At 55.7% G+C, this 19,824-nt stretch overlaps 1 protein-coding gene across 1 annotated transcript in view; it reads left to right on the forward strand.

Moving 5' to 3' along the window:
- EFCAB6 (EF-hand calcium binding domain 6) overlaps positions 1–19,824 on the forward strand; it is a 221,323-nt gene that overhangs the window by 152,130 nt on the left and 49,369 nt on the right. The window contains 3 exon segments of the mRNA XM_084955059.1: positions 1,309–1,405; positions 9,823–9,941; positions 17,452–17,646. Of these exon segments, the coding sequence (XP_084811185.1) occupies positions 1,309–1,405; positions 9,823–9,941; positions 17,452–17,646 (411 nt within the window).

A 19,824-nucleotide genomic window follows, 5' to 3' on the forward strand; every position in this document is an offset into this window, starting at 1 on the left:
AAAGGTTAAGCACATAAAAACCAACGGGTGGCCCTCACCTCTGTGGAACTGACGTTTCGTGGCTCCTGCCCCGTGAGGCGTGAAGTTAGAGGGGCACCAAGTCTACAGTTTCAGATGGAGTGAAAATGGAGGTGAGCAAGCCTCGCCTCTGGCACTGGCCGGCCCGGAGTTGATTGACGAGAGATCCTGGGACGGGCTGCGCGCTTGGGGCAGGCTGCTTAACTTCACTAAACCACAGCATCCTCTTTTGCAAAGCGGGGCGGCCATGCCAGCACTGCTGCGAAAACTCAGATTCTGTATGACAAGGGACTGACTGTCCCAGCCCCATTGGTCACGGAGCCTGTAGGGGCCGCGATTATCCTAAAACCACAGCGCTCACCTGGTGTTGCACACAGAGGGCCACAGGCAAAGCGGTCCAGCTCTGGGAGTCACATAAACCTCTGACTGTCTGCTTTTTTTTTTTCTTTGTAAGCAGCTCACCTTCTGGAGCATAAATAAAAGTTCTTTAAAAGGGCGACAAGGGGCTAGTTCGCTGTCCCCACCCTGGCTTTCTGGGTTCCCTGGAAGAGAAGTTCCTGTGAGGGTCCCTGGTGGGGCCTGGGTCAGGTGTCGCCCTTACTCACCCTCAGGCAGGATGCCCTGACCCCCCACGTGCGGGGAGTGAGTGCCGTTCCGACCAAGGCCACCAGGGAGGAAGAAGTGACCAAGGGATCACGGGGCTTCAGGCTCCCTCATTGGTTTTAGTGACCGGGAGAGTCCAGGGCACCCCACAGTCCTTCAGCCACAGGCTTCACTGCTCCCCGTGGTGGCCCAGCCACGTCTTATTGGCGCCCATCGTTCTGGGAGCAAACAGAATTTTGATCATTTTATATCCCACACACCTAAGCTCTGAACGGGGGCTGAGACTGAGAATCTGTACCGGGGCTCCTGGACCAGTAACTTTGGTCCGTGTTGTCACTCCAACCTGCACCTCCAGAAATAAACGTTCTTAGTTGTTTTCTTCCAGAGACAAAGTCATAGTGTGTTTTCTCATCCCTCCGGGAATAAAGGAGCCCCTCTTGCTCTGTGACTTCGGGAAACGTCGAACGGCGTTTATCTGGAAGTGGACAAGGGCTCCTGACATTTAAGAAGCTTCCCTAGCAGGCAGTTGGGGAAATAAGATTGTATTTTAAGAATTAAGTTAGACCAGATGTGAAATAACAGACTTGTGCGGTATCTTTGAAACAAACGGGGGTGGGGGAAACCTTGGGAGATGAATGAGGCCATTAAATTTAAGCAGAAATACTTATTTTTTTTTTTTCTTTTAAGACCAAAACAGAAGGTCGCAGATTCAGAACTAGCTTGCGAGCAGGCTCATCAGTACCTTGTTACCAAAGCAAAAACCAGATGGGCCGACTTGTCCAAGGTAAGAAAATGATTATTTCCTTCAAAAGAAAGGACCTGGCTTTCAGGGTTCCCGGGTCCTTGGGACGATCAGCTGTTCTGATCCAGCTGCGGAGCCGGGAAAGCAGCTTTCTGGACCCAATCTGGTGACTCCTTTTAGTCTCAAAATGCTTTTTCAAAATAAATTCTCACATTCCAAATCCATCCGTCTTTAGAAAAATAGTCATTGTAGGAGTCACACGGACAAAAAGTCATGCCTTTATCTCAGGTTTGATAGGAATTAAAAGTTCAAATGGAAAATGGAAGATGCGCTTGGTACTTGTTTTCACACCGTTAGAAACACGCGTGTTAAAGAGATTTTTTTTCCTGTCTCGCCAAAATCATCGAAGGCACATTTTTAACTTTAGTATCTGTTTATTTTATCTTTATTTATTTTTAAATGTTATGGACGTGTCGTTGATCTACGGTGTTGTGTTCATTTCTGCTCCGTAGCACAGTGACTCAGTTATGTCTCTGTCTCCAATATCTTTTTCATATCCTTTTCCATTATGGTTTCTCGCAGGATGTTGAATAGAGTTCCCCGTGCGGTACAGCAGGACCTCGTTGCTTATCCATCCTGATTATCATAGTTTGCGCCTGCTGACCCCAAACTCCCAGTTCTTCCTCCCACCCCCCACCCCCCCGGGTTCCCACACGTCTGTCCTCTCTGCCTGAGTCAGTCTCTGAGAAAACACATCCTGAGGGCGAATATTCTCCAAGGGGAATCCTGCAAGTTGTGATTGGTTACGGGGTCGGGGCGGGAGACACACTCTAGCCATGACCTGAAGGACAGCAGATCTGAGAGGCAAGCCTGGGTCATCCTGAAATCCAGGACGTGGTGGGGAGCAGTCAGCATGTCACGATGCCGCGAGGACGCGGTGACTTCATGCCAGAGGGGTTTGGAAACTGCGTTGCAGGAGTATTTTCACGCTGTTTCGAGCAACGTCTCCGCTTTGTTCCGTCTGAGCGTTTTCTTTCTGTTCGCTCTGTCTAGGCCTGTGTCTGATGTGAAATCCTGCTTTTAAGTCCTGTTTAGCACCTAGGCTGCCCCTCCTTGGTTCCGACCCCCATAGCATTGGCTGTGCCAGCCCAGGCTGGCAGGTCACACGGACAGAGCAGGGCCAGCCTGCAGAGCCGTCCTCTGGGTCGAGGACAGGGCCAGTTCTGGGCTGTAAATGGCAGCCACACAGGGCACACCTGTGCCAGCCAGGGAGAGGGCAGAGCCTGGCACCACGACGCCATCGGCCATGGGCCCCCCCATCCACAATTCTCTCTGGCCTTCAAACTCCCTCAGGCCTGACCTGTTCAGGAAAAAACCCCTTCTCCCCAGCCTGCCTCCCCTCCCAGCTGCCCTGCCCTCCTTCCTGTCGCGGGAGGCCTCCACCGGGCCCCTGGGGCGCTGCTCTCCGTGGGCCTGGGGCCTCCCAAGGGCCACGCCCAGGGCCCCTGGCCGCTCCAACCCCCTTCGACTTAGTGCGCAGGGACTTGTACCCGGGGTGGGTGGTAGCCGAGTCTGCTCCCGCCTGGCGGAGCTCATGGACCAGGAGAGGTGACGCCGAGGAGCAAAGGCAGGGCGTTCGCAAAGCTGTTGGGTGCTGAAAGGAGCAGGCGTGGACGTCTTTGTTTCCGCCGTGTTCGGCTCCATCCTTCCTGGGGTGCTCCCGCCCCGGCTCCACGCCACCCCGCGTGTACCCTCCCTGCCTGTCCCCGCCCGCCCGCCTCTTCTCCGTCACGTGGACTCTTGCGCCTGCACCTGATTCCATGGCCTCTTGCAGCATCTTTACCCTGGATGTTGTGCAGATCCCAGACTGTGTGTGGAGGAGGTGGGGGGACCCCCACAGTTCTGTGCTGCTGAACCAGCAGCCTTGGGTCTGTCCCCCGGCCCCCTCCTCCATCCCTTCTAGAACCTAGCCTGGCAGGAGTGCGGGGGGGAGACATGGCAGGTGACAGAGGAAGGGGGATCAGAGGGGGTCTGAAGGGGTGGGGGGGCATCTTGTCCAGAACCGAGCGTCTTGCCACCTGTCTTGGGAGTAAATGTCCCTGCTCTTACGGACGTCACTGTCGCTGTTTGGAGTAAAGCACTGAGGGATTAGTTCTAACCAGCAGAAAGTATGGCACATAAATAAGATTAGCAGGCGTCCCACCAGCCCGCCTGGTGATGAGACGGGCCCGCTCACGGGGGCTCGTGTCCCCGCCCTTTAGGTCTGGGTCCTTGGGTCCCTCATGTCCCCGCTCTTTAGGTCTGGGTCCCTGGTGTCCCCGCTCTTAGGTCTGGGTCCCTGGTGTCCCCGCTCTTAGGTCTGGGTCCCTGGTGTCCCCGCTCTTAGGTCTGGGTCCCTGGGTCCCTGGTGTCCCCGCTCTTTAGGTCTGGGTCCCTGGTGTCCCCGCTCTTAGGTCTGGGTCCCTGGTGTCCCCGCTCTTAGGTCTGGGTCCCTGGTGTCCCCGCTCTTAGGTCTGGGTCCCTGGGTCCCTGGTGTCCCCGCTCTTTAGGTCTGGGTCCCTGGTGTCCCCGCTCTTAGGTCTGGGTCCCTGGGTCCCTGGTGTCCCCGCTCTTTAGGTCTGGGTCCCTGGTGTCCCCGCTCTTAGGTCTGGGTCCCTGGGTCCCTGGTGTCCCCGCTCTTTAGGTCTGGGTCCCTGGTGTCCCCGCTCTTAGGTCTGGGTCCCTGGGTCCCTCATGTCCCTGCTCTTTAGGTCTGGGTCCCTGGTGTCCCCGCTCTTAGGTCTGGGTCCCTGGGTCCCTGGTGTCCCCGCTCTTTAGGTCTGGGTCCCTGGTGTCCCCGCTCTTAGGTCTGGGTCCTTGGGTCCCTCATGTCCCTGCTCTTTAGGTCTGGGTCCCTGGTGTCCCCGCTCTTAGGTCTGGGTCCCTGGTGTCCCCGCTCTTAGGTCTGGGTCCCTGGGTCCCTCATGTCCCTGCTCTTTAGGTCTGGGTCCCTGGGTCCCTGGTGTCCCCGCTCTTTAGGTCTGGGTCCCTGGTGTCCCCGCTCTTAGGTCTGGGTCCCTGGGTCCCTCATGTCCCTGCTCTTTAGGTCTGGGTCCCTGGTGTCCCCGCTCTTAGGTCTGGGTCCCTGGGTCCCTGGTGTCCCCGCTCTTTAGGTCTGGGTCCCTGGGTCCCTCGTGTCCCCGCTCTTTAGGTCTGGGTCCCCGGGTCCCTCGTGTCCCCGCCCTTTAGGTCTGGGTCCCCGGGTCCCTCGTATCCCTGCCCTTTAGGTCTGGGTCCCCGGGTCCCTCATGTCCCTACTCTTAGGTCTGGGTCCCTGGGTCCCTCGTGTCCCTGCTCTTAGGTCTGGGTCCCTGCATTTGAGCTGGTAAAAGTGACCACAGGTGTGGAGTTCGTCTCCCTCCTGCTCCATTTCAGTTGGGAATTCTCTAGACAAGACCTGCTCATACCCCAAAGGAGGTGTTCTCCAGGAAAACTGCCTTTGAACTTGAACAGGGATTCAGCATTAGGCATCTAGTGATCTTCAGATAGAGTCACGGGCTCCCCGCCCTGCCACGGTCCCCTCCAGCTGAGTTCTCCGAAGCACTTAGGGGTCGGGCAGTTTAACAGGCTCGTTTCTATTTAAGTGTTTTTGGAAAGCAAGTTCAGTGGTTTCTTCCGCAAACATTGTTACGCGCTAACTAATAAGGCAGCAGTGCATCGCGGCAAGGAGCTAAAGACACGCTAACAAAAAATAAAATAAAACAAAGGCACAGTCTCTGGTGTGAACACCAACACCAACGCCAAAGAATGCCGTGTGTTATGATGGAGGCGGCTTGTGTGGAGTGGGGGTGCCCAAGAAGAAGGGGTCCCTTGAAAGATGAGCAGATGGCAGGCGGGGCTGCTAGGGCTGTGGAGGGTGTGGAGACTGAACCAGGGCAAGGATGTGGGACCCACCCCCGTGGTGGGGGCTGCAGGTAGCCCAGCGTGGATGTGTCAGACCGAGGGGTCAGAACCCGGTGGATTTCAGTGCGAGGCAGGGCAGGCTTCGCAGGGAACAGATCACAGCAGGCTGGACATGCGGTAGCTTTTTAAAGTTGCGGTAAACTGCACACAACCTAAAGTTACCATCCCAACCATTTTAAACTGTGCCAGTTCAGTGGCATGAAATACATTCACATCGTTGTGCAGGGGGCTCTAAGTTCTTTTCTTTTCTTGCTTTTTTAGGGTCACGTGTGTGGCATATAGAGAGGTTCCCAGGCTAGGCGTCGAGTCAAAGCTGCAGCTGCCGGCTTACACCCCAGCCACAGCAACGCGGGATCTCAGCCACATCTGCGACCTACACCACAGCTCACGGCAACCCTGGATCCTTAACCCACTGAGTGAGGCCTGGGATCGAACCCGCAACCTCACGGTTCCTAGTCGGCTTTGTTTCCACTGTGCCACAACAGGAATGCCTATGCTCTAAGTTTTTAAAGGGACTTTGAAATTCTCCAGACCTAATCATTTTAATCTTGTTTTTTTAAGTTGTGACACTGCAGTGGAATATAATAATATATATTATTTAACATATAATAGTTTATATATACACACACACATATATATAGTTTATACTATTGTTTATATATTATTTAACACACAGTTTATATATATATACACAGTTTATATATATACAGATATAGTTTATATATACACGTATGTACGTATGTAGTTATATGTGTATATATAACATACGTATTTATAATAGAGATGTATTTACACAGATACAATGTATTCGTGGAGTTGAAATCAGTTAAGGACATGCGCGTGCATGAATCCCGGATCGTGCATCTCCTTATAACCACCATCCAGATGAAGGAAGAGGATGCGGACAACAGCTCAGACCAGGGAGCCCCGCTTTTCCCGTAAAGGGCCCGACAGCAAACCCTTCTGGTGCTGGAGGCCTCACGCCCTGTCCCAGCACTCGACGCCTGACTTACCCCCCTCTCGGGGGGCGGAGCTGTAGCTCATCGCCGTTTCCATCAGCACGTGTTGGTTACGCATGATCCTGGGTGTTTGTCTCCTGGCTGGTGGCCTTTCCTCTGTCTGTGAGGCGCTTAAACCGTCCTCATTCCTTTCCAGCCTTTTTTTCTGCCCCATTTCAGTGATTTTTATGACTCTGTCTTCCACCTCTCTGACCCGTTCCTCTGCGCCATCGAATCTTTGATTCCTTTTCGTGTAGTTTTGTTTCAGGCATCGTGTTCTCCAGCCCCGTTCGGTCCTTCCCTGTGTCTTCTCGCTGCCTTTATCCTCCCTCTGCTGAGTTCTTCCAGCATCTTCCTGATCACGGCTTTGGAGTCTTTTGGGGGGTCGCCTGTCTCCACTTCCCTGAATTCTTCTTCTGGGGTCTTACTTGTTCCTGTCTGTGGACTGTGTTCCTCCGTCACCTTATTTTACCTAGTTCTTTGCTTTTATTTCGATGATTTGGTAGGCAGGCTATGTTTTCGGACCTTGGAGAAGTGGCTTTTTGCAGGAGATGTCCTGTGCATCCCAGCAGCACACTCTGGTCAGCAGAGTGTGGAGGGGTGGCCCCTATGTGGGCTGTGTTGCTTCTCCTGCTGTCTGGGGCTGACTGCTGCCGTCAGTCTAATGGACACGGATGGCCCGCCCTCAGTTGGTGGTCCCTGCCTTGTGTAGAGGCCACTGGTGGCTGGTGAGCAGGGCCTGGTCCTGAGGCTTCTGATGGCAGGGCCCCAGGGGGTCCCATGGCAATGCTGACCCACTGGTGGGCAGAGCCGGGTTCTAGAGCGGGTGGTTATGGGGCTGGAGGTCCTGGATGTAGTGCCAGTCTGCTGGTAGGAAGGGCTAATTCCCGGCACAGCTGGCCTCAGGGTCTGGGGTGTCCTAAAGCTGCTGTTGGCCCACTGGTGATTGGGGCTGGATGCTGGGCAGCTCTCTGTGGGGTCCCGGATGCCTTGGGACTGGTGTCAGCCCATTGGTGAGTGAGACTGGATCCCAGTGTGGCCGTCTGAAGAGCTGCCATGGTCCTGGGGCTGGCAGTGGACCAGCCTGGGGGTCCTGGGGCTTGCACTCTCTCATGGGTGAGTAAAGCTGGTCCTGGGGCTAGTGCTGGCCCACTGGTGCATGGAACTACGTCCCAGGGTCCCAGGCCCCGGAGGGCCTGAAGTTGGTGTTTCATGCTGCTGGTAGACAGGGCCAGGGTCCTGGGGGTCCCGGGGCGGGGCCTCCGCAGTGGTGTTGAGGCTGGTCCTGGAGCTCGTGCCAGTGCCTTGGTATGTGGGGCTGAGTTCTGGACCCTCCAGTGGACAGGGCTGGGTCCAGGGTGGCTGTGAGCTCAGGGGGACTTAGGCAGCAGGCCTGCTGGTGAGTAGGGCTGGGTCTCTGCCCAGCTAGTTGCTTGGCCTGAGGGATCCCAGTGCCGGTGCCGACAGGCTGGTGAGTGGACAGGGTCCCAGCATCACTAAGCTAGAGGGAGGCCCCTTTCAACGACAGCTTCTGCCCTGGGGCCCTGCCCTGGAGGGGTGAGGTTTGTGTGAACGTTTTAGGAGTGGAGTCTGTACTTCCCACAGCCCCCTGGTACTCCCAAGAGGAAGCCCTGCTGGCTGTGGGGGCTCGTCTTCCCAGTGCAAGGTGCCCAGGCTGGGGAGCCCAGTGCGGGGCTCAGAGCCCTCCCTTCTTGGGGAGACCTCTGCCCCGTTTGTGGGTTGCCAGGGGCAGGAGTCCTGACTCGACCGTGACTCTGCGGTCTCACTGTGGTTCCTTCTTGATGTCTGTAGGTGTAGGGACCTTTTCTGCTAGTCTTCTGGTTGTGCCTCATCAGTCACTTCTCTGGAAACAGCCGTCGTTCTGGTGTGTCCTTGGGAGGAGGGAGCTCAGAGTTTTCCTGCTTCGCTGTCTTGGCCTTCTTGATATGATAGCTTTTGATAAGCGGAAGTTCTTCTTCCAATAGAGTCCGTTTTTAAACTGCTCCCTGACGTTCTTGCTGTCGAAACCCTACCCTGAGGTCATGAAGATGTCCTCCTGCAGCATCCCGGCCTCACCCCACACCCGGGGCCTGACGTCTGTGCCCGATGCTCCGTGAGTGCCGCCAGCCGGGCTCCACCTCTCTTCCTCCACACGGAGACCAGGTGTCCCGGCACCTTCACGGAAAAGCCCGTCCTTTCCCCCACTGACCCGCATCAAGACCCAGGGGTGTTTCTGGGCCTCTTGTCCCATCGGTCCATTGGTCCTATCCTGGCACCAAGGCCACATCTTTAGCCCCCATAACCCAGTAAGACCTCTTAACCAGCTGGTAGGCAAGGCCCTCGTCCTTGTTCTCCACGTGTTTTGGACTCCATTTGGCAAGTTCTACCAAGGGAGAAAGAATCTCCTGGGGTGTTTGGAGAGAAGCGACGTCTTTCCTGCGGAGTCTCCAGTGAACAAACAGTGTATTTCCGTTGTGATCTTTTAAAATATCTTTTTTCAATAAGTGTTTAGGCTTCCCCTCGTAGACGTCTTACACTCATTTGTAAGAGTCATTCGTAGGACTTTCTAATTTTGATGCTGTTGTAAATGCTATTTTTTTGAAATTCACTTTCCGTGTCTGAGATAGAAAACTGCCGATGATTTCGCCTCTTGCTGTGGAACCCAGGTTTCTTCCATGTTCTCTTACTGTCATAATTCGCTTGTGGCTTCTTTGTATCCCCCATAGTCACGTCGTCTGTGAGTGACGGCAGTTGTGTTTCTCCCTGCTTTGCTGTCGCACCTTTTAACGACTTCCCCTGGCCTCACTACGCTGCCCGGCACCTGCAGCACCAGGGTGAATAGAGGGCGATAGCGGTTTTCCTGTCTGGCTCCTGACCGCGCGGGCAGTGTCCATAGTCACACCCTCTGCGATGCTGGCAGAGGGTTTGGGAGGCTTAGCCGTCGTGTCTTCCTCCCAGTATCTTCAAAAGGAGAACGGGACGAGCCCTTATTTAGAAACGGCCTTAAGACAATGCCGAGCGCTCCTCCAGGCTCTGCCCCCTCTCCTCAGTGCCTGACACACCCCCAGAGGCCCTTTGCCCTCCCCGGGGATGTTAAGGTGGTGCCACCTCGTCACAACTCCAGGGGTCTCATGTCCCTCATTTCCCCTCCGGCAGCCGGGCGGCCAAATCCCCAGCGTCGGGGAGGTGATGGCCTCATGCAGTGTCCAGGCTCCGGCTGGCCCTCGTTTCTAATCTCGAACCCGAGCGGTTGGTCAGAAGCAGAACTGAGCCACACACCCGAGACCAGCCACTGCCCGAGATCAGCCCCTTCGGGGATGCGGTCCTAGTTGGTGTGTTACTCTGTGCGCTTCTCCAGAGGAAGGAGGAGGGCATCCGGCATGTAGATGAAAAGGTAATTAAGCGGCAGGAAGGGGAGAAAAACGTCTTAGATTGTTCCGGACACTGACTGTTGAAACCCCTGTGTCCCACCGGAGCGTGGCGTGACAGGTCACTCAGGGCCGCCTTCTCGCGTTGCAGAATTTCATAGAGACGGACAGCGAGGGCAACGGCATCCTTCGACGACGGGACGTCAAGAACGCGCTGTACGGCTTTGACATCCCCCTCACGCCCAGAGAGTTCGAGAAGCTTTGGCTGAGGTGAGTGGCATCTGAGGATCTCGGCTCGGGTGGGTGCTGCAGCAAATTCAGCCCCCGGTTTCACCACTGCTCGGGGGTAGGTGGGGCCAGGATGGTTTGCCGTGTCCCGTTTCCCCCCAGAAAGCAGCCTGGCCTCGAGGAACGTGGGGAGCCAGGGCAACACTTGCCCCTGATGTTAGAATTGAGAGTTTTGCATGTCCAAGGAACCGGGAGTTTAACCACATCCTTTTCCGGTTTCAGAGAAGGAAGCCACTCTCCCAGGACTTAACTCTAACGCAGCTGGCTCAGCCGGCAGGCCCGCAGCGGGTAAAGGGCAAAGGCCTCTCTCCCCATTGCCTTAGGATGGAAATCAGTGTCGCACAACTGTTTTATAGAAGAGTAATTTGTTGGAAGAAAATAACCAAACTTTTGGCAACTTGGTGGAGTTTTCTCGAGAGTGTCTTAAACTGAAAATAGCATCTAGTAGCGGCTCCATTTTTCAAAATGCACTTTAGATGTGGCTGGTTTTGAACCAGGCCCCCAGGTACAATCTTCCCCGTGTAGCTGTCTGAGTTTCCAGGTGCTTGGGCAATGTGATCCCAGTTCCAGATCCGTCTCTGAGTTACTTCCTGCTTCATTATATGTTTGCTGCCACTTACACTCCCCCAGGGTCGTGTGCAGCAGCGTTTGTCCTCTCAGGAGCAAGCTCATGAAGCAGTTCCTGCCATTTTTTAGCTTTTCATCTGTTCAAAGTCGAAGGCTGGAACGCTGGCCGAGTTTAGAATTAGGTGGGCTGTTTGTGTCTAATTTAGAAAAGCAACTTGAAGTTCTTACAAAAGTCCTTTTTTTTTTTTAGACCCGTTCCAACACAGGACCAATTTGGTCTCCCTGTCCGTTTTCTCTTCTGACAGAGTGAATGAGTGGGCCCCTCTGAGAAGTCAAAGGATGGAGGTGCAGCGGGCAAATAAGTGGGATGATGCAGAGGTGCCCGTGTGGCCCTGACGCTCAAGGAGCTGTCGGGGGACAGGGAAACACTCAGATATGAGGGGCAGCATTGACAGTTACAAACACGGGAGAAGGGAACAGGTGCAGCGGGATGGGAGGTGAAGGCAGGAGTGCTGGGGGCCGCGGAGGAGGGGGAGGCCGTTTTGGTGGGAGTGTTGCTGAAATAGTCCCCAGGTTCCAGATGGGGCCGCCTGACCCCTGGGGCCGTCGGGGAAGGGTTCTCCAAGCAGTGGCCTGAGGTCCAGGCTGAGAAAGGCAAGGCGAGGCTTGTCACCTGGCCGCAGTCCTCGCCGCCTGGCAGTTATCAACCAGGCGCTCGGAACAACCAGGTCTGAGCGGGGCGGTATGTGGCCCGAGCCAGGCTCTGGGAAGACGAGTCAGGAAGCAGTTCAGAGAAGGGCTTGGTGGGGCTGGGCCTCGGGAGACTGCTGTCTGCACGGAGAGGGGCGGGACGAGCCAGGAGCAGGTGCGAGCTGCAGGTGTGTGGGAGTCACAGGTCCCCGAGGGGGTTCCCGTGTGAGGAGAGCACGAGGAGCCCTCTCCCAACTCGCGGACAGAGCAGCTTTGCATTCTCACGGGAGGGAGACTCTGCTGCTGCTTTGGGCTGAAGTTTCTTGTACGTCTGTTAACGTTGTGAGATGCCCGCTTGGCTACCCTCTGCTGAAAACTCTTTGAGCTCAGGCCCTTGTCTTCTTTCATTTGCCCGCTGCGCTCGGTGGGTGGTGGTGGTTGAGAGTTCTGCCAGCAGTTTGTGGTCAGGACTCCTGCCTCCACCCGACAGCTCTGTGGCCCCTGTCCTATTACTTAACTTCTCAGCGCCTCACTCTGCTCTGCTGAGTTCGCTCAGGTGGTGCCTGGGTCAGGGTAGGCGAGCTGCGGTGACAAACAAGGGCAGCATCCCTGGACTTGCCCCAGGATGACGTCAGATTTGGGGTGGGCCTAGGGGAGCTCCAGCCACAGACACTGAGTGACCAGGAGTCTCACCTCCCCTGATCCTTTGTGCCACCAGCACAGAAGGGGAGCGAGCGCAGGAGCGAGAGAACGGGCAGAAGCTTTGTAGGGACCAGGCCTGGAAACGTGGCCGTCACTTTGCCTGCGTTCTGTTGGCCAGAATCCACCGTGGCTGCATCCCCTGCAAGGAAGGCTGGGAGAAGCCACCTGGATGGGTGTCCAGGGGAAAAGAAACGGGGACAGGGGACTACGATGGCGTCCACGCACGTGGCGTTACCTCTGACGTCGATGGGAAGAGAGGCAATGGAGACAGAGGGAACGCCAGGAGTGTATCCACCCGTGTCTGGGCAGGAAAGCAGAAACCGCTCTAACACTTACGGCCAAGCAGGACTTAACACGGAGACTGACTATGCAGATGGCAGAAGGACCAGAAGTCTGGCAGGGGACTGAGCTGTTCCTCAGAGGCCAGGAAGCTCCACCCTGGGCGGGGGCCAGGGGTTTACCTGGAGACAAGGACACTCCCCCCACCAGGGACTGGAGGGCAGAGGGGGCAGGCTGCCGCCCCTGAGGCTGTCTCAGAATCTGCTAGAATCTCAGCCTCTGTGCTGAGCTGGAGCCCCGGCCACAGCCATGACCGAGGTGCCCCTGGAGACGCCCGGCCCTGCCCTCCTCCCACCAGGACGGGCACCTCCCTGGGCACAGGCACGTGGGCAGCTGGGAGACATGCAGAAGGATCAGGGTGGGCTTGAGAGCCACAGATGAGCATCCAGCCCAAAGACAAAGGGGGCATCACTTTCCAGGCTGTGGGTAACCTGGGTGGCCGGGCAGGAGGGAAGGTCGCACATCAGCTGACCCATGTCGTGAAGGGCAGGGTAAGGTGGGACTCTGGTCTGAGGGCCAAGTGTTTAGCAAGGAAAGATGGAGGCAGGCCCGGGTTCTAGAAAGATCACTGCCCCCGGGGAGGGGACGAACTGCCGGAGACAGGGAGGGAGGCCTGGAGGCGAGCTAGAGGCTGTCCGTGGTCCAGGCCAGAGGAGGCGGGGCCCTTCCCTGGGTGGTGCTAGGACTGGGCAGGAGGTGGCGGGTGTGAGAGAGATGTAGGAAGTGAAGGTCAGCCTTGACAGCCTGGGAACAGAGGCTGCCGGACGAGGAGCTAAGACGCTCTTTGGATTGTCTGATGAGGATGCCCAGAAGTCAGGAAGATGCCCGAGTGGCCGAGGAGCCCGCAGCAGTGGGCTGTGCTCTGAGTGGGGCCTCCGCCCTGCCCCGGGGCACCCGGACTGAGCTGTGTGGCCTTGGGCCAGGGACTCGCCTTCTCTGAGCTTCAGTCACTTCTCCCCTGGGGTGGTTACAGGCACCAAACAGTCTAAGGAGGGTACCTGGCATACGTAAGCGTAAAAATCAGTAGCCAAAAGATCTTAGCGATTTGCAGTTATTTTCTGATTGCGGTATCCGTGCACATTCATTTTAGAAGAGGCAGAAAAGCCAAAAAAAGCGTTAAGGAACAGAAAAGACGGAGCTAGAAAGCAGCAAATCCCACTCAGCCGAGACGATAGCCTTGGTGGCGTGGTTTTTTCCATCCACACGCTAAGGGTTTCTGCTGACCCCAGGTAGCCGTCCTCACTCGCACGCCCCGTCCTGGCCTGTTGCTCTCGTGGCTCCGTGTTTACTGACACGGATGCCTGCCTCACCCTGGTCCCCTCCCTCCCAGGCCCCCTCTGCGTAACCGGGCAGGAGGTGGGGGCCAGCGATGGGCTGTCCAGGCACCAGGAGCCTCGTGCAGTTGCCCGTCCAAGGGAGGGGGTGTCCCCTTCCCCCGGGGTGGGGGGTGTGTGGGTGACTGGAGCCCAGGCAGGCCGGGGAGCTCCCGGGGTCTGCGTGACCCACTCTGCCAACTCCCGGGGTCTGATGGTCAGAAGAGGAAAGCCCCCATGAGTGGGTGGGTGGAAGTGAGCAGGAACGTAGCATTCAGCTCTTTCACAAAACGCAGAATGAGAGCATGAGAATCGAGACCAAAAAAACTGTCAGCCTCCATTATTCCCTCAGAATTTGGGAAGCACCTGTAAGGTGCACGGGGTTCGCACTTCGGATTTGTCTGGAGCGTCTCGTTTATGCCGTAGGAGGAAATCAGTGACTTAACCCCCACATCTCAGAGACTTGGCACGGGAGGGTGTATTTCTCATTCACTCCAAGTCTAGCATGTCTAGCGGCTCTTCTGAGCAGTTCCCGTCCAAGTGGTAATTCGGGATCTGGCTTCCAGCTGTGCCCTCAGCAGGGTCCGCGGGGGACTGCAGAGCACGGACCCACACGGGCTTCGGTGGCTTCAGCCCAGAGCAACACGCTTCTGCCCGCAGCAGCCCACGGCCCAGGGCTGGGCGGCGGCCCCAGGAACTGCGCAGGGATGGACAGCAGGGAGCCGGTTAAGTGAGCGTGGCTCCCTGAGGGTTAAAGGGACAAACTGGTTCAACCTGAAGGAGGCCCCGGGGAAGGAACCTGCTACCTGGGTCATCAGCGGGGCATCCGCCAGACCCTCTGCATCCGGAGTCAGCAGAGTCGGAAGATTCTTCTGTCACCTGTGTAAGAAGCACGCGCTTACACTGAGCATAAATGAGTAAGACTCTGAGCAAAGCAATGGATGTGAGCATATTCACATCGTGTGTGCGACCGAATGGCTGAGCGTACAATAAATGGGCAGAGTAATCTGATTATATCATAAATTAGTGGCCATTGCCATATGCAAATGCATGTTTTTATGAGTCCTCTGTTTATGTGCGCATTTTTTTCCTGGCACATCTGTTGCCGAACCATTTTAAAATTCAACCTTTATAGGCAAGTTGATTTTTTTTAATGTTACACAAAGGATTCTGTAATGAAGGGTGAGGTTATGTAAGCAGAATTAACTCTCTTATTACTCACACTCATAACGGCATTTTAGCTGCGGTTGTGCGGTCTGGTCGTCTGTTCCGTGGAGACGGGAACGGAATGTTTACGATCTTTATTAATGAAGTAATTAAGAAGTGTCTTTTCATTCAGTTCAAGTGTCGGGATCTGGAGTTTGCGGTTGGGACTCTCTCGAGCGTAGCCCGCTGGGAAGGCAGCCCTTCCTCTGGAACCCGTGCCCTTTCGGAGCCTTAGCTCAGTGGACAGGTGTTGACGCGGACGCTCTGTGAAGCACGTTGCTGGGAGCTAGGACTTTACTCATCAGGATAAACACGGCATGGTTTCTCCTCAAGAATCTGGCCACCGAGCAGGGAGAGGAGACCTAGACTGAACCGTGGAGCCAGAGGCAGGTTGAGCCTTTGGGGGGCGAATAGCAGCCGCAAACACTGGACCCTGGTCCAAGCCCCCACGCACACTCACCCCCTCCCCAATTCTTGCCACACCCAGGAGCACTGGAAACACAGTCCCTTTTTTTTTTTTTTTTTTTTTTTTTTGGCTTGCAGAAGTTCCTGGGCCAGAGATCAAACCCCTGCCACAGCCGTGACAAAGCCAGGTCCTGAACCCACTGAGCCACCAGGGGACCCCTGAAATACTGTACTCTTGCCTCAGAAGGAGAGAGACGGTCCAGCAGAGGTGTCTGCCAGGCGGGTGGTCTGTGCACGTCCTTTCAGGCGCCCTCCTCCGGGAGTGGGGAGCCTTTGGGGAGCTTCCTTCTCCGGGAGAAACTGGACCACAGCATCGCTCTGGTGGCATAGGCTCGTCACAGGCCTGACACAGTTCAGGGGAAGCCCTGTGGCCCCGGGTCACCCTAGAAGCTCAAGAAATGGCAGCCCTCCCCCTTCCCAGGTACATGGATGGAAAACTAAACTCCTTCCCACCGCCAGCAGTGGGGAGAGCTGTTTGCTAGAGGCACTGGCCCTCTATGCTGCCTGGAACACAAAGCCACGGAGCAGGCCTCAGGAACTGGGGGCCCCCGCAGGCCTCCTTTTGTGGGTGGGTCGCTTTGTTTTGTTCTGGCAGGAAGATGCACTGAATAAAGGGAGAATGGGACTTTGAGTGGGGGGGGGGTGGCACGTACTAAGGTCACACTGATCACAGCCACCTGGATGGGTCTTGCAGGGCTTCCCAGATGCCTCGAACAAAGACAGCCAGCCGGGTGCTGGTCCCAGACGCTGGGCCTCAGAGCACCCTCCCTGCTGGCAGGTGAGGAAACAGCAGCCAGAGCGAGTGAGGCCTCGAGGGGCGGGGCTCAGGCTTGGGGTGCGCTGCCCTCCCTGCCTCTCAGTCACAGGAGGGGAAGCTCCTTCCCTTCTAGAAACAGGCCTGGATGCTAGCAAGGCAGGTGGAAATCAGACATGTGGCCCGAGGGAGCTGCAGGCTCGTGGGTACAGAGAAAGGGGGGCCGGTGGTGGGGGCTCCGGCCCAGGAGGCGCCTTCGGGAGGGACCGACGGCGGTCCAGCTCCGACGCTCTGCACACGACGTTTGCCCAGACGTCCCCCTTTTGTCCTCTACCCACCACCCTCCCCTAGAGGCCAAGAACGCCGGGTTGGTCAATACATTGTCCCCATCATCACTCAACGGAAAGGCCGCAGAGGATTCATGTGGCGGAGGCGAGCGTGGGGTCCAGAGCGCCTGCGGCATCTCGCGGGTCTGCGGGCCGAGGGAGGCGCCTCGGGCCTTGCAACGCCGCGCTCGTCTGGGGAAAAACCTCCGCAAGCGCCACGCGCACCGTTAGAGGACCGGGACCTCTCGTGAAAACACGTGCTTTTGTTCCTTAAAGAAAATTGGCAATTTGCCTTTTTTTTAAGGAAGTAATTCTATTCTATTTGAATAATGTTGGGAGATAAAAACCCTCCATTATGCCTTTTTTTTTCCTAATGAATTAGAACTCAGAAAAATCCCAATCATAGAAAATGACATGAAAGGAGCACAGCAGAAGTCTTATCTTGTTTGCCTCACTGCCTCGCTCATTGGTTGTGTGTAATTGGCATCTCTTCAAAAAGAAAATGGGGAATTGGAATCAAGTGGCATTCGTGTATTTGAGTTTTTAAGGCTGAATATGCCTTTTGAGGGATTTTCTTCTCCACCTTAGCATGGCTCCTCTTACAGGTAGGTGCTCAATTAAAAACACCTGTCCAAAGCGTGGAAGGGTTGATTTTATTTTTCCGTGGTCACAGTCATGTTTCTAACAGAAGGACAGGTGGCTAAACCTGGTTGTCCTCTTGGGGTGGGCCAAGACCGCCTTGCATGGGGTGACTGTCCTGTTGCTGGGAGCAGTGGCTTTCAAACTTGGATGAGGCTGTGGCTCGCCTGAGGTCTCGCTAAGAGCAGATCCAGGAGTTCCCTGGTGGCAAGTTAAGAATCCGGCATCGTCACTGCTGTGGCGCAGGTTCGATCCCTGGCCCGGGAACTTCCACGTGCCGGGGCTGCGGCCAAAAAAAGAAGAGCAGATTCAGCTCAGGTCTGGGGTGAGGCTCAAGATTCCGTTTCTGACTCCCCTGGGGGCGGCCGATGCGGCGGGTCTGCAGGGCACACGGAGGGCGAGGAACAAGGCAGAGTCAGGGCAGACGTGGTTAAAACCCTGAGCACGTCGCCCCGACAGCCACCGATGTCCGTGTTTGTTTGTCTTTGAAGCTACGACACCGAGGGAAGAGGGCATGTCACTTACCAAGAGTTTCTACAGAAGCTGGGGATCAGCTACTCAGCAGACGTTCACCGGCCCTACGCAAACGATCACTTCAACTTCATGGGTCACTTCACGAAACAGCAGCAGATGCACGAGGAGCTCCGAGAGCTGCAGCAGAGCGCGGAGAAGGCCGTGCCGCCCAGGTGAGTCCGCACCTGCGGCCCCGGGAGCCGGCCCTGCCTGGCGCCTTGCTGCCCAAGTTGTCCTGAAATTATAACACTTGTTCACGGCTGTGGATTCTAGAAAGCAGAGCTGTAAAGGCATTAAAGGGCCATAAGCCTACCCCACCCGACCCAGTCCCCCTCTCAGGTCAGTCATCTTTTATGGGTCACCCTTGCACATTGAACCTTTGAGGTGTTGGCTAACCTAAGCACTTGGCCTCTGCTCTGAACAGCTAGAAGACAGGCCCCGTGAGAACACACCTGTTCAGGTCACATTCTGCAACTGAGTACTCCTACGTTAGGGACCTAATCCCAAAGAAATAAAGCCGAAGAGGCCAGCAGGTTAGCAGGTGGAAGGTATGGCTTGCAGTGTGTCTTCAGCAATAGAGACATACAGAATCTGTCAATCCCAAATGAGCGCCCTGGCTTATGGAGGGGGCCCCGAAGAGTAGGAGGTGGGGTGTGCCCGTTACCGTTGTCATCGGCGAGGCTTTGGGAACGCTTGTGCTAGAAGGCTGGTTGGCGATGAAATTATAAACAGTCTGCACACTGTGCTTGGAGCGACACTGACGTATATGGTCCACAGGGACCAGGAGATGCCGTGCGGAAGGGCGTGTGTTGTATTTGGCTACTGGGACTGTGCACGAGTCTTTTCAAAGTCTAAAAACCAGTCACTAAGGTCATGTTTAAAATTTTACACACTGGGTAAAGAAAACGTGGTATGTAAAGATTTAAAGAAAATATAAATACACCACGGAATATTTTTGAGCCATAAAATGAATGAAATCTTGCCATGTATGATAACATAGATGGACCCTTAAGGAATTATGCAGAGTGAAACAGGTCAGACAAAGAAAGGCCAAAACCATACGATCTCACTTATAAGTGGAATCTAAAAACAAAACAAGGAGTTTCCGTCACGGCACAGCAGAAATGAATCCGACCAGGAACCATGAGGTTGCGGGTTCGATCCCTGGCCTCGATCCGAGGGTTGAGGATCCGACGTTGCCGTGAGCTGTGGTTAGGTCACAGACGAGGCTTGGATCCTGTGTGGCTGTGGCTGTGGCTGTGGCTGTGGTGTAGGTCGGCAGCTGTAGCTCCAAGTGGACCCCTAGCCTGGGAACCTCCATATGCCATGGGTCCAGCCCTAAAACGCAAAAACATAATAACAGTAATAATTTAAAAATAAATGAATAAAAATAAAAGCAAAACAAGCTCCTTGATATGGGAAAGAATGGTGGTTGCCAGAGGTGGGCGTGGCGGGGGGGATGCTGAAGTGGGGGGAGGGGTGCAAAAATACAAAACATACAGCTTCCAATTACAACAGAAATCAGTCCGGGGGAGGGGTACCCAGGGGGACTGGAGTCGGTAGCGGCAGGTGCTGCGTATTTGGAAGGTGCTGAGAGTCAGTCCTCCAGGTCCTCGCCCAGCGGACGGTGGGGCTGGAAATGGCCCTGTGTGCGCAGCCGCGCCGTCTCGATGCCGTGCGCCCGACACAACCATCGCGCTCCGTGTCAGTGAGGCCCCGGTAAAAACATGAAACTTGGGAGAAAGTTGTGCCACATTAGATGTGACCCTGAAGCAACGAGACAGCCCTTTGCGACCCGTCTGTCCTTGGCGGCCGCCCACCAGCGCGGCCCAGGCCTGGGCCCCTCCTCTGCTCCGCAGCCCTGCCTGGGCTCCCGGCGGGCGCGCTTACCTCTCTGTCTGTCTGTGTCCTGTCTGTCCCTTCAGCGCTGTCCCCACCGCCCCTGGAGGAGTGGATGAGCGCTTGCTAAATAGGATGGATCCCCGGAGGAAAGAAGCCCTCCAAGGACACAGGGATGAAACGTAAAGGCTAAATGGGGCTTAAGAGAGAAGCCGTTTGAACACAGCCATCAATGATGTCTCAGTTACTGAGTTTCAAAGCCCGAAGGCAGGGAACTGGGTGTGTGAAATTTCAAGTAAAAGCATGCACGGGATTGGTATAAATCAAACGCGCCATAAAACTAATGAACACGTGGAATGCGTCTTTCCCAGGCAGGGCTGGCCTCATTACCTGCTCGCGCGTCCCCAGCAGCCCCCGGCCCCGCACTTGTGCGTAATGAGGCTCTGAGAAGATGCTCTCGTCCGGCAGCTGCTTCCTCTTCCTGTTTCTGCTCCTAGTGCGAGCCTGGATCT

The sequence above is a fragment of the Sus scrofa genome, chromosome 5 (assembly GCF_054392235.1).
Source record: "Sus scrofa isolate SSC_HxYL_T2T_F1_AM1 chromosome 5, Sscrofa_HxYL_maternal_Yorkshire_Landrace_v2.0, whole genome shotgun sequence".
Taxonomy (NCBI): domain Eukaryota; kingdom Metazoa; phylum Chordata; class Mammalia; order Artiodactyla; family Suidae; genus Sus; species Sus scrofa.